The sequence below is a fragment of the Gopherus evgoodei genome, chromosome 4 (genome assembly GCF_007399415.2).
Source record: "Gopherus evgoodei ecotype Sinaloan lineage chromosome 4, rGopEvg1_v1.p, whole genome shotgun sequence".
NCBI lineage: Eukaryota > Metazoa > Chordata > Testudines > Testudinidae > Gopherus > Gopherus evgoodei.
The window spans coordinates 83,891,900-83,909,443 of record NC_044325.1 but is presented as its reverse complement, the minus strand read 5'-3'; the positions used below and the strand labels follow the sequence as shown (position 1 = coordinate 83,909,443).

Genomic DNA, 17,544 nt, shown 5'->3' with positions numbered 1-17,544 from the left:
ATAGTATATGTGTTTTTGTCTGGGTCATGAAGCATGTGCTTTGTGTTTCTTGGCTGGCTATTCCTGCATTCTTCTCTGTCTTTTGCTCTGAAGTCCAGCCGGCCCAGTGTGGCACGTAGTGTTTTAGTCTAGCCTGGAGCCTGAGACTTCTCAGATTTTTGGATCTGAGGAATGGTGAAGCGGTAAGTTCAGCCTTCTTGTTGGGGACAGCAGAGGGGAGGAGCTGGAGGCAGAGAATCATATCACCCCTCCTACTTGCAGCTGTGAAATTGCATGCAGCAGTTGTTGCTCTGGCACTTTGGAAAGGAGATGCGTATGTACATGTTCTTGACCAAAGGTAAGGGACCTACAACAACATGCATTAAAAAGGGATCTGATATTGTCATTTTGTAGGTCTTGAACTTGGATATTTTCTTATATAATTGTTTTACTACTGCTGTACCACTGGCATGACACTAACTTCATGAGCACCTAAACCAATTCTTACATACTATCCAGTTCTCTCTCCCCTCCCCCAGTAATTTTGTTTTTCAGCATACAGATATTTTGGGAGTATGTTTGTTTTAAGCAAATGATGACTAGAAGCTTCAGTCCTCACCTTCCAATTTGCTTGTGTTAGGTTTTTTGGGCTTTTATTGTTGATAAATAACTTTCTAGGAGAAATCAGAACTAACCTGGAGGAGGAGATGTCAGTAAAATGTTTGTTAGCTTAGGTTTGGAATCAAAGCCCGTACTTAAAAAGCTGATTTTGACAAACTGAAAACAGTGAATCTCTTTCTAAAAATAATGATTTGTTATAATAGCAGTTGCCTGTTTTCATTATGTTGTTTCATTCAGGGTCTACACTAGTAAAATATCTACTTGCAACTTGGGTTAGTGGGGGTGCAGTGGAGTGGTGGCATTAGCTCCAGTACCTCCATGGGGGACGTGATGTTAATACTCATCCCGTTGAAGTTTTCTGCTTTGCAAATTGGCTTGCAACCAGCACTGCAAACTTGAGCCATTGACATATGACTTTGCAGTGGTATGGGAACACTGACAAATAGTGCCGGTAAGGTGGCAGCTGGCCATGAGGAATGTTTTCTTCCCCCTCGTGTTTAATCCTGTTCTGATTTTGTGGAATAGAAACAGGATGAACCCTAACATAGTACTTTACTTACAGTCTAATATCTTTAACGAAATTCATTAATTCCTTGAACTAGACTTTCTGCTCACAGAATTTACACGCTTTACTGGTTTTACCAGCAAAATTGGTGATTAAGAGTATGCCTACACTGACAGACTTACATCTCTGGCAGTTACATCGCCACTCAGAGAGTGCTGAAGGGAAACCGCTGTTGTGTGTTCACATTGTCAGCTGCCTGCGCAGTAGCGTGTTCACACTTGCAGCGGTATTCAGAGCAATGCATTCTGGGCAGCTATCCCACAGAGCATCTCTTCCTCTTCTGCCGCTAAGAGTTGTGGGAAGACGGAGGAGGTCATGGCACATCCGGAGTCCTGTTCCAATGCCCTGTGATGCATTGCTTCGCATCCCAGCAGTCCCTGTGCTTCTGTCTGCATGTAGCACCATCTTTCAATGGTTTGTGTATTGCATGCTCTACCTCTTCAGTCTGCAGGAATGGATCCTGTACTGTTGACCAATATGCTGCTCGCTCTCACTAATACCTCCCGAGTGGCAGTGCAGTTATTGCTTAAACTACAAAGGCAAGAGGAGTTTGACATTGATCTTGCCACGTGTAGTAGCTGTAACATGAGATTGCTTGTGGCATTCATGGAGGTGCTGAGCACAGTGGAATGCCACTTTAGCACTTGGGAAACAAGCACTGAGGGGTGGGATCACATCATGATGCACATCTGGGATGGCAAGCAATGGCTGCAGAACTTTTGGATGAGGAAAGCCGCATTCGTGGGAGTGTGTGATGAGCTCGCCCCAGCCCTGTGGTGCAAGGACATGAAAATGAGAGCTGCCTTATCATTGGAGAAGCGCATGGCGATTGCAATATTGAAGCTGGCTACTCCAGACTGATACCGATTGGTTGCTAACCAGTTCAGAGTGGGAAAGTCGACTGTTGGACTCGTGTTGACAGAAGTGTGCAGGGCTATTAATCACATCCTGCTTTGAAAGACTGTGATTCTGGGCAACATGTGTGACATTGTGGATGGCTTTGCACAAATGGGCTTCCCTAACTGTGGGGGGGGGCGATAGATGGCACATACATTCCAATTCTGGCACCAGACCACCTAGCCACCGAGTACATTATTCTGAAGGGATATTTCTTGATGGTTCTCCAGGCGCTTATGGATCACCGTGGACATTTCATGGACATTAACGTTGGCTGGTCCGGAAAGGTGCATGACACACGCATCTTTTGGAACAGTGGCCTGTTCAGGAAGCTGCAAGCAGGGATTCTCTTCCCAGACCAGAAGATCACCATAGGGAAAGTCGAAATGCCCATTATGGTCCTGGGAGTCCTCGCCTACCCCTAAATGCCGTGGCTTATGAAGTCATACACTGGGCACCTTGACAGCATCAAGGAGCAGTTCAACAGCAGGCTGAACAAGTGCAGAAAGACTGTGTGTGCTTTTGGCCATTTAAAGGCCTACTGGCGCTGCCTCTATGGGAAGCTGGACCTGGCCGATTACAATATTCCTATGGTTATATCCGTGTGCTGTACGCTCCATGATGTTTCTGAAGGGAAGGATAAAAGCTTCACTCAGGACTGGACCTATTAGAGGGGTGCAGTGCGGCGCCATAAGGATCAGGGATGCCTTGAGGCAGCAATTTGAAGCTGAAAGCCACTAATATTTGTTGCTATGCTCAGGAGTGCAATGTTTTGTAATGCTAAGAGGTGATTGGTGCAGATGATGCACTGTGAAGGTTTAAGAAAATTGCCTGTAGCCTTGCAGGGCTGTTTGCTTTCAGTTAATGGAATAAAGATTGCTTTCTAACCAAAACAATTCTTTTATTAAAAAACAACAACCAGAGGAGAGAGACAAACAAACAAACACATCAGCACTGTGGGGAATGGGGGAAGGGAGGGTCCCAGGAGGAGGTGGGGTCCCAGGATGGTTAAAGATTTGTGTATGTCCAGGTATCATGTGCAACCTTGTCCTTTGGAGTACAGTACAGCGGGTACTGTACTTCAGCAGGGCTAAACTGCAGAGGAATGGGTGTTGAGTGCAGTGGGTACTGGGAGTCCTCAGGGCTGGACTGTGACGGGGCAGCAGTGGAATGCAGCAAGTACGGACTGGAGCCAGGAGGTTGGTAAGAGTGTGCTGGCGGTGTCTGAGGGGGCTTCAATTCTTGTTTTTTGACTGCGGAGTGCATCATGACATCACGCAGAAAGTCCTCTTTAGTTCTTCGTGGTCGCTTTCTAAGTCTGCGCAGCCATTCAGCCGGTGATAACAAAGAGGGAGGCTGGGCTCCCAAGATCGTATCTGTGAAGTCAAAATGCCACATTTTACAGAAGCAGTATTGTTTGTAACACACAGACCACTGATTCAAAACACAGCTACTATTCACACACCTGTCACTAACTGGCTGACGCCAGGCAAGCACACATGAGCCACAAGCCCCCCAAAATGGTAACTGCAGGGGCAGGAGAAATCTGAGTTCCAGGACCATACTGTACACTGGGCACGTGGCTCTTGGAGAGAGCCAGCACTGTAAATGGGGGCTTATAATCATTATTGTCCCCACATTTTCCACAGGCTGTGTTCATTATGGAAGATATCTTGCTGCTAGAGGTGAGCAGGGAATCAAGGGAAGATAGCCCTGTCACAGAAAGCTGTATGCCTCTTGTCAGGGTGGGTTTTTTTACAGCACTGCAACTGCGCAGTTTCTGTGCACTAAGTGGCTTGGCAGTGTGTACACCTCGGGAGTTACAACACAGAAAGCTGCTTTACTACACAGAAGCTTGGCAGTGTTGACAAGACCTAATAGCATGCAGAAGCTTGGTTAGGGGTTTGTTATAGAAGTGGTTGGGTAGGGTTCTGAGGCCCGCTTTGTGCAGGAGGTCAGACTAGATGATCACATTGGTCCCTTCTGACCCTAAAGTCTATGAGAAGCTGTTGTCTCTTAATGCTGAGAATGTGACAATCTTATCAGAGGGGTCTATTCAAACTTGTAGTGTGGCCCTGCAAACCCTACTCTCATCCTTGGACTGTGAGCTCTTAGGAGCATGGGCTGTGTTTGTTCAGTGTTTGGAAATACCTAGTCTATACTGAGCACTAGAGTAAATAAATAATGAGTAATCCTTATTCCCAGAAGAAGTCCTATTGAAGGCAATAGGACTGCTTACATGAATAAAGGTTTGCAGGATTAGATCCTTGCCTTGCTTTCTAAGAGGCTGATCCAAAGCCTTTTGAAGTCAATAGTTAGATTACTTTCAATGGGCTTTGGATCAGGTCCTGAAGTTGCTATGGACCAGATTAAAAAAGGTATATAGGTGTTGAAAGAAAGGAAGAGGTACATAGGTGCCTTTGAAAACCCCACTAGGTGCCTAACTCCCATAGGCACTTATGTGCTCTTGAAAATCTCTGTCTTTAGGCACCTAAATACCTTGGCTCAATAGGCCTAATTCAAATCCCATGGAAGTCAGTGGGAAGACTCCCATTGACTTTGATCAGGCCCTATGGGAGCTACAAAACAAGCTAGTTTTGAAGTTTCTCCTTTCACCTATCCTTGAATTAGCTAAAATAATTTCTGATCAGGACTTGTTGTTTTAGAGTGGGATTTTCTTAATTATGTGATTTTTTTGGGGGGAGGGGTGGGCATGAGGATTAAAACCTTAATTGACTTGGTTTAAATTCATTCACCTTTCTCTCACTCTACCCCTCCAAAAATCAAACTCACATGACGTTTCCTTGAGGAAACTGAGCAACTGGAAAAACAAATGGAAATTGGATTGCAGCCTTAAGGGTAGCAGGCACTCTCTGCACTCACTTTAAAAACACCACAACTGAGTCCTGGTCGACACTACTGACTAATGTCAGTATAACTACTTTGCTCAGAGGCATGGAAAATCACGCAGTTATTCCAGTCTAACTCCCCATGTGGACAATGCTGTGCTGGTGAGAAGCCTTCTTCTGTCGACACAGCTGCCACCTCTCAGGAAGGTGAAGTACCGATGCTGATGGCAGCTAACCTAAGCAACGCAGCTGCACTGGGGCAGCGCTGTAAGTGTAGACAAGCCCTTACGTTCATGCGCATGCTCACATTGTTTTGATGAACTGAAGGGCACTGAGGGCTTGTCTACATCAGAAAGTTGCAGCGCTGGTGAGGGAGTTACAGCGCTGCAACTTTGAAGGTGTACACATCTGCAGGGCATCACCATCGCTGCAACTCCCTGTTTGCAGCGCTGGCCGTACTCCCGTTTTGTCTCGGGTGTAGAGGATCCAGCGCTGGTGATCCAGCGCTGGTAATCCAATGTAGACACTTACCAGCGCTTTTCTTGACCTCCGTGGAAGGAGGAAGCCTCTGGTAATCAAGCTGGTCTCCTTCCCCGGCTTGCTCTCGCGTTCCCGGAACCCCGAGCAAGCAGGTCTCGTTCCCTGCGGTTTGCAGGGTGGTTCGGGGAACGTGAGAGCAAACCGGGAAAGGAGACCAGCTTCGCCGCGGTTTGCTCTCGCGTTCCCCGAGCAAGCAGGTCTCCTTCCCTGCGGTTTGCAGGGTGGTTCGGGGAACGCGAGAGCAAACCGCGGCGAAGCTGGTCTCCTTTCCCGGTTTGCTCTCTCGTTCCCCGAACCGCCGAGCAAGCAGGTCTCCTTCCCTGCGGTTTGCAGGGTGGTTCGGGGAACGCGAGAGCAAACCGCGGCGAAGCTGGTCTCCTTTCCCGGTTTGCTCTCTCGTTCCCCGAACCCCCGAGCAAGCAGGTCTCCTTCCCTGCGGTTTGCAGGGTGGTTCGGGGAACGCGAGAGCAAACCGCGGCGAAGCTGGTCTCCTTTCCCGGTTTGCTCTCGCGTTCCCCGAACCCCCCTTGAAGCCGCCCAACAGCGCTGCAGTGTGGCCACATCTAACACCACTTGCAGCGCTGGTTGCTGTAAGTGTGGCCACTCTGCAGCGCTGGCCCTATACAGCTGTACTAATACAGCTGTAACAACCAGCGCTGCAAAATTTTAGATGTAGACATGGCCTGAGAGAGAATTTTGTGGAATATCTGCCTTTGTCAGTGTGGCCTTAAAGTAAATAATGTAAAGAAATGTGATTCAGAAAGAATCATGACTGGATTGTATCAGCTGAACACACATCATTTTATTGATCATGTGTTTTGTTAAATATTTACCGGGCTTGAAAAAGAAGCAGCCAACAAAATTCCTGCCTGGTTCTTTCTACACCGTTTTGTATCTATTTAGGTTGGCTGAGTGGAGTGGAGCTGTGTTTTTACTGCAGGAAGCCATTCATGGAATTGTAAAGCTGGCACAGTGGGAAATTCCTTTTGAAATTATTATTTTTCCTAGATTTTTATGCAAGAGTCCTAAAAGTTTCTGGTATATGTTGTTTTTTCCAGTTGCATGAATTTTAAATTCCATTTTAAGTTTGCCTTACAATAATATCTATGTTGCTTTGGTGCTACCGCTTGAGTCTAACTGTAGCCCCCCTCCACCACTCCTTCTCTGTGGCTAGATTTGAGGGCTATTAAGGTTTTGTTGGGTGAAGAATGCTCATTTGGTTTTTCCTTCTGCATCTGGTTTAAAGTTGCTTTTTGGCTTGTGGCAGCTTGGTGTGGATTTACTTTTGGTCTTGACAAATACAAGCGGTGCCAGTTATCCTATTGCAAGCCTTTCTGTCCCTTGTGCTACTGCAGTGCCTGCCTCCACTGGCAGCCATCCAACATCCATGCTGCCTTTCCAAAGGAACTTGATTCCAGTGCATATTGGACCCTGCTGCCCTGGATCTGCAGGAAAAATACCAGGGAAAAATAAAAATAATCGAAGACACAAACAGTCTGTTCTCTTGTTATTTAAATATTTGTGTTTTTTTTAATCAACATTGCATCATCTAGAAGATGCATATTCTTGAAGAAACGCTGCCAACTTTCTCCCTTTGTCACCCCTTCTTTGGTATTCCTAAAGTTTCAATAAGGAGCAAGTCTTTTTGCTGATCTTTCTTTTCTTCCAGGCAGCCAGATGTATTTTGCCTATTGCAGGGACACCTTTGGCTAAAATCTTCTTTTTATAATGAATTCTTTGGTGGTTTTCATAACTATCCGGAGACAAAAAATTATAAACTAGCATTGGTCCCTTAATTTGACTGGTGGTGAGGCTATTTCTTACCTAATTTTTGGAAATATCAGCTTCCAACAGACGTGTGTCTGTACATGTGTTTCCTCCTGCCCTGTTTGGAATCTGTAATGAAAGTGTTCTCTGAAGTGTAACATATTGCAGATGGATAACATTGCTTCATTGTCAGGTTACGCATATTCTCCAGTTTAGAAAGCTGGTGCCCAATCATGCATTGTTTGTGCACTTAGCCCACAGAGTTTTGTGGTCTTTATCTTGCATATGTATCAACTACAGATCTGCTTTGTTTGGGCTTCAAAGGCTTTTTGGCAGACAGATATTAAGCTTATAATTAGGGATGAGTGAATCAGTTTGGGTGTGGGCCTGTGGGATTGGGATGGGGAGAAGACAACAATAAAACATCCCCTTGAACTTTGACAAGCTTCATATCTGAAAAACATCCAACATAATTAAGTAGATTGGGTGGAGGATTGTGTTGACAAAGAAGACAATGACTAAATTACCATGAAGAGGGCGCTACTCTCTTGCATCTAGAGGTGTTTCACAGCACTGAACCATGTGCTTGTACTGGGATAGGTTGCAATGCAGCTGCCCAGTGCTATATTTGGCCTACAGTTCCTGAACTTGTGTCTCCAGAGCTTGACACCTTTCATGAGCACTAATAAAAGGCAGCGTTGCCTAGCTGCTAGAGTACTAGACTGGGACTTGGGAGGCTTGGGCTCTATTTCCAGGTCTGCCATTGGCTTGCTGGATGACTGTGGGCAAGTCGCTTTACTTCTCTAGGCCTCAGTTTCCCATCTGTAAAATGGGAAAATGATACTTCTCTCCTTTTGTAAAACACTTTGAGATCTACGGATGAAAAGTGCTATAATAGGCTGGGTGGCGTTATTATTATAATCTCATGAAACATTTCAGAGACATGGAGAGGAAAAATCTTGGACAGGACTCAGTGAAGAGCAGTAGGAGCAGGGGATACCTTTTGCTGAAATCTTTTTTTAATCTAATTGGTTCTTTAGCGTTTTCATACCAAACAGAGGAAAAAGAGTTATAAACTTGTCATACTAGCATTTTGTTATGCACTGTGGCATTCCTGGTAGCCAAAATAGCTGGAATATCATGAAGACTTCTTACAAAACTATAACTATATTAATGCCTCTCTAACCACAAAGATAGTCTCAGCACAAGCTGTAAATTACACATTACAGCACACACCAAATAGACACAGCCAACTAACAAGATTTGCCTGCACAGAAGAGACAGAGTTTATAAGGAAGCCTTGTTTTGGGGACCTTTTGTCCAGCGATGGGATGCGGGTCTCATTATTGTAGAAGGAAAGAAAATTTGGTTTCCATCAAGTCTAGGAACTGCATCTGTTTGGCAGATACTGCAGAGTAGTGATGAGAGATTCAGGATCTGTTTTGGATGCTTAGCAAAATGTAAAATGATCATAGAATATCGGGGTTGGAAGGGACCTCAGGAGGTCATCTAGTCCAACCCCCTGCTAACAGCAGGACCAATCCCCACTCAAGGATTGAATTTACAATCCTGGATTTAGCTGGCCAGTGCTCAAACCACTGAGCTATCCCAGGTCTGCAAAATTTAAGCTTGTTCTATCAACAGAATGTTGTCTCGTGAGCATTCTCTTTTCTCTTGCTTTTTGGTGGTCTGAAAATAACAAGAGTAGACTGTAGGATGGAGAAAATGGGTTCCCACAGTTTTTGACACTTCCATTTGGAGACAGGCAACACACTGGCTAATTGTGTTTTGATGCCCTCTATTGACTGGTGCACATAAAGGATAATAGCCTACTATTCTTACTAGTTAACAACTTGCTGCTTTAACTTAAATGGAAGAGGCTTTTGTCTTTGGGTCCTGAAGCAATGGAAAGACTCCCAATGACTTCAGTGGATTTTGGATCAGGCCCTTGGTGCTGTAGGTCTCAGGTTCAGTTCTTGCTGATGACCTGTAGTTAGGATTGTTGCACAGGAATTGAAGATTTGCATGAAAGTATGATTCGGCATAGGGGAATATTCATCTTTTATACACAGACCAGAACATGAACTATCTGTCTGCGTGACTTACAAAAGCTTAAGGAAAACAACACGTAAATTGCAATGAGCAAGAGTGAGCACATTCTTTTGTAAGAGCTGTTCAAGAACTCTGTTGGAGGGCCCTGAAAGATTCTGCAGCTGTAGTAGTGGAATTTGCTGCAGAACCCATTTCCTCCTACAAATTTATGCTCCAGAATCTAAGCTTTCATTTTAAGAAAAGTTTTAGCCCTCTTAACTGCAATTAAGAATATGAACCTAATTCAGTGTAGTCATCATAGTTAGGAAAACCTGTATGCATTTTTTAAGGACTGGCGCACGTGTCTTAACTATGGTTATGTACACTGCCTTGTGACATAGTGTGTCAGTGCCTGTACCTGGTGTAAAATAATGTTTATACTGCACTGCATCAGCACTGAAAAATGCATACACACATCCTGGATGTATATCCTGAATTAATAACTCTGAGAGGTGTGAACTTACCCTTATTCATTTCAACAGGCTGTTTTAACTCTGAAACCTAAAGATGATATATGTCAACACTTAACTATCTTGCTGCTAATCTTTTAGGCAGAAACATCCAGCTAACTTACTTATTCCAAACCCTTGTTCTAAATGTTAAATCTTTGTTTCCAAAAGAGCTGACTTCCCTGTACCCAGCTACCCAAACTTTCAGCTTCTCCCTTGGCAACTTCTACAATGTGGCTGGACATTTTCAATACCAAAATCTGTAGCACACTTAAATGTCAGGACAGTGTAGAACACATGAAATTTAATATGACAGAGCTGTGATACTGTCCTGGTCATATTATTTATTTTCATACTTAACTTATAAAACCTCCATATTTTTAATTGAAATATAGTGGATGTAGAATCTCCAGTCTACCACCCCATTGAGCATCTGTGTAGAATTTAGCCTCATCTTGCAGCAGATTAACTGGGTTCTGCGTCATTTAAAGCTGCAGTGCCAAGAAAAAAAATGAATTGGAACATCACTGCTGCATGTGCCACAGAGCTCTTATCCAAACTGTACTGAACGTGTGCAAAGGATCTGGATGAAACTTTGGACAGAGATGTATAGACTTGAAGTTCTTTGGGGTGATGACTATTTATTAGTGTCTGGTATAGCACTGAGAACATTCTTGGTGCTTAACAAGAATGAGGTTCACGTCTTGTTATTTTCTTTAAGATGATTCACCATTCTGTAGTCATAACACAGTGTTCTGATACCCTAGTAATGAATAGCATCTCTGTGGAAAAAATGCAGTGGTGAAGAGGGTCACAGCAACCATGCCTAAATCAGTCAGGCTCTTTAGCTGTCATAGATTCTGGGGCTTCCTTGAAGTCTGAGACAAGGTCCTGAGGACAAACATGTCTTAAATCAGTAGGTCATAACCTGGCAGATGGATATGAAGGGTGGGGGTGGGGAGGTGAAGTCATCCTAAAACAGGACTAGTTTGGTAGGGAAAAAATGTGCCTGTCACCCATGAAAAGGTTAATTTGAAAGCTGCTAGAAATGGGTTCATGTCTTCAGGGAACGACCAGTCAACGGGAATTTGTTGTGGTGGTGCAATGTTTCTAAACTGGATTTTCACTGGCTGACTATATTGTCTTTTGCTAGCCTGTTGGAGGCATAGTGGAAAAGAGAGGTTCCTGCCTTCCATCTGTGCAGCTTAGCTAAGCATAGCTGTTGTTTTCAAGCAGTTCAGGGGGGAAACTTCTAAAGTACCATCTCTCCAAATACTACAGGAGGAGATGAGTAGGAGGTGGAGTTGAGAGGCTTCAAAAGTTTTGGCTCAGTGTACGAATTTTTGAGAGTTTATCCAAATTCCACCTAACTTCTGACCCTTCTTCAGTTTACCTAGGGCTACTTAATCATCTCTTGGAAGATGACAGTTGGGAGGGAAGTATTTCTGCATTTTAAACTTGGTCTATCAGTTGCACCTGACTGTGTGGAGTAAAACCTCCAGGCCTCCTTTTGTTACATCACTGACTCTCAAATCACTTTTCCAGTCCCCTTATTTTGTTCCTTGCAAAGGGTGTTTGGGTAGCCTTCACTTCCTCCCCACCATGTCCTCACGCCCCAGAAACGTTACAGATGACATTGTCTCTTCATCTTCTTTCTCCCTGTATGTTTGTTTGTTTCTTCTGTTCTCTGTGTCTTCCCCTCCATGCTGCCTGGGATGGGCATGGCGCTAGTGGCTCCAGATTGAAGTGGCTCTCACAGAAGTATTTAGGTACTTATGCTCTCACAGCAGAGCTAAATTAAATAGGAGGAGAGAAGAGATGCTTGGGCCATTGAGTTGCTACCTAATTCACATGACTTGTTCTCATGGCTGGCTGCCATTAGGTACTGCTGCAGGGGCAGGATGGGAAGGGAGGGCTGCTTTCAAAGAGCTACCTGCCACTTGTACTAAGTGTACACTTGTGGGAGGGGTGGATTAGGGGGTATGTAGGTTTCCATGCTCCTTTCATGTGCCCTACACCCTTCCTTCTCTTCACCAGTCTTCAGAAGTATTTTGTTTCCTGAATGCTATCTTGGAAAACACCTATCTTAAGGCATTTCATACTGTGCATGTTTGTTTAGGCCCAGCAATTACGAATCAACTCTTTGCTTTTGTTACAGGCTGAACCCTTGGATTTGAAGGAAGGAAGCCCAGTGTTTGCCAGAGAACTCACAACCTTGATACCCTCCTTAGTTTGACCTTCAAGAGGGGAAGACTTCCGGCCCCCTTTACACCTTTCAGTCCAGCTGAATCTATGACTGGGGGTTCCACCCTATCCCCACCCTTTGCTGTTCCATTCCAGAAAATGGGTTCATTTCGAAGGCCCAGGCCTCGCTTCATGAGCTCCCCAGTGCTCAGTGACTTGCCACGTTTTCAAGCAGCACGACAGGCTTTGCAGCTTAGCTCCAACTCTGCGTGGAACAGGTGAGGCCCTGCCAGTACCAGGCCTGAAGTAGCTCTGTTTGTAAAAATCTCTAGATTTTGACCTCAGGCAACTGATTGAAGGTATTGCAGACTTTTTTTCAGCTTAATCAATCTGCTAGTGAGGATGAATGAATTTTGGGTGCTCCTCAGATTTTGTCTGCATTGGGAAACTGACTCATTGTTGATACAGGTTGGTTCTAACAATCTTCAACTGTCCTTTCTTTAATGGTGTTGAGAGACTGTGTTCATCTCCACTAACAAACAAACCACTGTACACACTGGTGCTGTCTACAGAACTTGCTCCAATGTGGACAAGAACCCACAAATATTTCACATGCACTGGTTTAGTTAGTCATCTAACCCAGGAACAACGCTGGATGCTTTGGGTTAGGTGCTGCAGGAATCCAGAAGCACTGGTACAGCCATGATTGTAAGACATATAGTATGTGGATGTGCCACAGCCCAGAACTTTTATGCATGTTGTGTAATGGTTTTCCCCTTAATCACCGTAGATACATTTGTCTCCCCTGAAGAACACAGACAAACAAGAGCAGTGATTTCCAGGAGAGAAAAAGTGGAAGTATATAAGTGCAGTTAAACTCTCCACCCCATTATGTCCACTCAGCTGTTGGCAGCTAGCTCACATTGATTGGTGCGTTAAATCATCCTGACGTGTGTTATTTATGGATGTTATACTGTCTTATTTCTCTTTGGCAGTGTTCAAACAGCAGTGATAAATGTGTTCAAAGGGGGAGGCTTGCAAAACAATGAACTTTACACCCTCAACGAAAACATCAGGTATGTTGCCAAGTTGTGTGCTGAGAGCCCTTTTGGTGTCAACCAGGTGGTGAGGTGCGGTGGAGTTTTGTGGAGGAAGGGGAAAGGCTGTGTTCAACTTCCTCTTCTTTTGCCATTGAGGGGTGGGAGATATGTATCTAAGGTTTAGAATCTGCTGTTCTGACCTGCATGGATGCACGTTGATTTGGGTAGAAGGGATTTTTTTCCCTTCTTTGGGATTTTATCTTCTTTGTTAGATACTAAAGCAGTCTTGCCAACTCTTACAATTTTTTCATTAGCCACATGATATTGGTGTTTTTCCTAAAGGTCCAGCTCCCAGAGTCATGTGATTATGGAAGACTCTCTGCTTTCTTGTAATAAATAAATAAATAAATAAGCTACTAGCCCTCATGGTGGTGAAGAAAAGCTTGAAAACGTGAACCCTAATGGTTCAAAGCTAGAAGATTCTTTTTATTTGCCTAACATTAGTTATTTTTAATAGCCCAAGATTTTTAGGCAATGTTTGAATGCTTATGGTTGTCAGGGTTGATTCAGCTAAGACCTCACAGTCAAGGGTGACTTAAAAACCCACTCTACATTAGGCGACTCGAATCTTGGCTGAAAACGGACTTCAGCACCATGTCTGCAAAATGGTTTACTTTCTTATGGAGACCAGACCGAGCTATTTTCAATATTGTTGAGACACTGAGACTGAATTTTGGTTCTACTTTGATTCTGCGGTAGAGTCTATTCACCCCTTCACTTTCTGGTCTTTTCTACATTGAGAAATTTTCTTATCTCAAAACCTGCTGAATGCAGCTTCAAAACCAGTTCAGTGAAAAAGGCCCTGGCTGCTTGAATCCAGGCCTATACTACAACTCCCAACTGTTTTTAATATCAGTTTTGCTAAACTGGTTTGAAAATGGGTTCACATTGTTAGTAAAACTTCCCCAGTGTAGCTAGGCTACACTGACTGAAGCTGTATTGAAAATTTTTCAGTCTGGTCTACCTGAGAACTTTAAACTGATTTCAGTACTAGTTAAAATACTTTTCTGGGGCGGACACCTGCAGATATTACTATTACGTGGTGTTTTTCCTACCATCAGCTGTCTCATTACATACACATGTACTCAATTTGAATGTTGTCACAGAAGGGGAAGTTGACACCTTTTATGTAAAAGATTAACCATGTGGCATTATTGCAGTTCTGTTGTACACTAAGTTCAGATGGCTGTTCTAACTGAAACCCTTATTTTCAGCAGCCTAACCAACCCTTTCCCTTCTTTCAAAATAAAACCTAAAGGGCACGAAACTCTTCCCACTTTATCTCAGCCCAAAGGTCAAAGCTTCATAAAATTTCATGCAGCCACTTTTAAGATCCTCTGAGTAACAAAACCGTACCTTCCGTGCCTTTAATTACCTCTGTAGGTGCTGCCACAGGACTCAGAAATCCCCAGATTTAGTGCCCCGTAAGGGGAGCTGCATTTGATCTACATGAAGAAATAGTTTAGAAATAAATGTCTTAATGATTTCAAAATAGTGTAGTCTGTGGTACATTTGGTTTATCTTGCTGAAATTAATACAGACTGTAAAGCGCTTGTTAAAGAACAGGATTTTTTTTGGTGAAATTTAGAAATAGTCCCATCACCTTTAAATGCACAGTGTGTTCCTCTAGAGAGACACTTCTAGAGCTTGGGAGCACAATCATGAAATAAACACACTTACTTTTATTTAATGTTCTAAGTGTTCCCAGTGTTGGTAACATCTCAAGAGTGTCCGTTCTTAAAAAAATAGCCTCCGAATTCATTGGATAGTGTATTAATTTCAACCTACGGAGCAAAGGATATGGATTTGCACACACAGAGATCTGCACTCAGCACCTGTGATTCTAAATCTTTTTTCTGGCAAACTGTCAATAGATGTGCACACTAGCCTGAGACCTGGCAAAGAAACAAACCTGGTGAAAGGCTAGTTCTTGCGTGCCATGAGATTGAGTCAGTGTGTTTTCCTGGTTTGTATTACTTCGTTCATGTTACCCACTGACATCGCCCAATGCAAGATGTTTTTTAAAAGAAAAAACAAAACCACTAACGGCATCCCACCGATGCTCCACGGAGCTTATTTACGTGATATGGGGGAGGAATGAGAGGGCGCTAAATGGAGTAGCAAAGATGAGAATAGGGAACAAGAGAGTGGTAACATTCTGCTCTGGATCGCTGCCACAGAGCTTCCCATCTCCCTGACATTTGAGATTGCTTCAATAGCTCCTCTTTTGTTTTCCTGTACTGAAGTAAGGAGCTCAGCAAGGGGAAAGCTTGGTCTATACTTAGGTCAACATAGTAAAAACCAGACCCCTGACCTACATAGTTATGCCAGCCTTAGTCCCAGTGCAGAGGCAGCTATGTTGATGCTTCCTGTGATGTAAGTATTTTTGTTCGGGAAGGCAGTGTTCCTGCACCAATGGAAAAAACCCTTCTGTTGGTATAGGCTGCATCTGTGCTGCGATGCTATGCTGGCATAGCTAGGCCAATATATCCTCCATACCATAGACACATCCAAGGTGACAGAATGCTGTAGAGAGGTGGAATTTCAGGAAGCAGGAAATGAGCTGGCCATAGTTAGGCCATGTCTACACTACAGGCCCTGTAACAATGGAGCTACAGTGCCGCAGGTGTGCAGCTATAGTGCCATAGTATAGATGGAAGGGGGTTTTCTATTGCTGTAAATAATCTACTTCTCCAAGAGGTGGTAGTTAGGTCACCAGAAGAATTCTTGAGCCTCATCTACTCTGGGGGTTAGATCAGTTTAATTATGGTGCTCAGGGTGTGAATTGTTAACACTGCTGAGGTATGTAGCTAGGTCCATCTAAGTATAGCTCACGTGTTAGTGTGAGACAATTACGATTCCCCACTGCAGCAGGTGCCAAAATGTATTGGTTCATGTCTCACCTTCTTAAAATGTTGTGAGGTGAATGGCTGGAACATCAGCCTCACGTACCACCAGTGGTACATGTACCACAATTTGAGACCCCCTGCCTAGAGCCTTCAGTTGCCAGGGAGAGGAATTGTCACCAGTGCTTCACTCTCTGAGTCTTCAGATTCATTCAGCATCCACTGACTAAATATCCTGTTTTTTCACATCAGTGATCTGGCTGAAGCCAGTGGGAGCACTTCTGAAAATCGGGCCCCAAAAGACTAACCTTCTTATAGTTGCCATCCCCTAGAGAAAGAACTTAACAGTGAGTCTGAGTCTCTTATTCCAGCTCTGTCCACCCTTTAAGGAAAGATTCTGCTGGTAAACAGGGATGTTTAATTTTAGTGTGCAATGCAATCACTCCTGCAAAATGCCCGAAATTGCCAAATTAAACAGGTTGACAAAATATAGTCCTGTTCCAGTCGCTCTTGATGCAGCATTAGGGTGGTGTTTTCTCCCTGTCATTGAGCCCATATAGCATATTTCTCCCCATCCCCCACATTCCTTTGCATTAGTGGGAGATAGGTACATATGCTGAAAACTCTACAGACCTTTGTTATCATCCAAAAGACCCTCATGTGTGTACATATATGCAGAGATCTAAGGGGAAACATGTACACATAATACATATGTTCCTATATAAAGACCTTTATACATCCTCAGAGGGTTGAAGCACCAAAAGATAATTTTATGTAAGAAATATTTTATCTTGAAAATTGACTTTTTCTGAAGACTGCAAAAATAGTGGTAATATTGTCTAGTGCTTTGAACATGAACCTGGGAGTCAAACATCTCCCTAACTCTAATATTAGTTCCATTAGAGACTTTCTATATGACTTCCCATGAAAGGTGTGGAGAAAGTGAATAAGGAAGTATTATTTACCCTTCCCATAACACACAAACCAGAGGTCATCCAGTGAAATTAAGAGGCAGCAGGTTTAAAACTAGCGTAAGGAAGTACTTCTTCACACAATGCACAGTCAGCCTATGGAACCCATTGCCAGGGGACGCTGTAAAGGCCATAAATATAACTGAGTTCAATAAAAGGATAAGCTTATGGAGGATAGGTTCCTCAGTGGCTGTTAGCCAAGATGGTCAGGGACACAACCCGTGCTGTGGGTGTCTCTAAACCTCTGACTGCCAGACGCTATGACTGGATGACATGGGATGGATCACTCTTTAATTATCCTGTTCTGTTCATTCCCTCAGAAGCATCTGGCATTGGCCACTGTCAGAAGACAGGCCATCGGACTGACCCAATATGACCATTCTTATGTTCTTACCTTGTGCACAGTCACCTCTCGGTGCCTCAGTATCCCCATCTGTAAAATAGGCATTACAGTACTAATCTTTTGGGCATGCTGCAACCCCTCCCCCATGTTTGGTTTGAAAATCTATTTAGTCAAAAAATTAGCATTTAAAAAAAACCCAACAACATTCTCTCAATTTAATAACTTTCCTCATGCTCCCTCCCCCCCCCCGGAAATATTGTGGATTTTTTTTTGTTTAAAGGGAGGGTAACAACTTTCTCTCACTTTACTTCCCCTGTACCCTCCATTCTCCAAATGAAGACT

The 17,544-nt window shown here is 43.8% G+C and overlaps 1 protein-coding gene across 5 annotated transcripts in view; it reads left to right on the top strand.

Moving 5' to 3' along the window:
• The window catches only part of PRR5L (proline rich 5 like), a 74,763-nt gene that overhangs the window by 14,051 nt on the left and 43,168 nt on the right, over positions 1–17,544 (top strand). For 4 of the 5 annotated variants that reach the window (XM_030560024.1, XM_030560025.1, XM_030560029.1 and 1 more), the window contains 2 exons: positions 11,917–12,220; positions 12,938–13,018. In XM_030560024.1, the coding sequence (XP_030415884.1) occupies positions 12,051–12,220; positions 12,938–13,018 (251 nt within the window). In that variant the 5' untranslated portion in view covers positions 11,917–12,050. Of the gene's footprint in view, positions 1–114; positions 183–11,916; positions 12,221–12,937; positions 13,019–17,544 lie in introns of those variants that run through there. The other variant, XM_030560026.1, reaches the window with a different exon arrangement.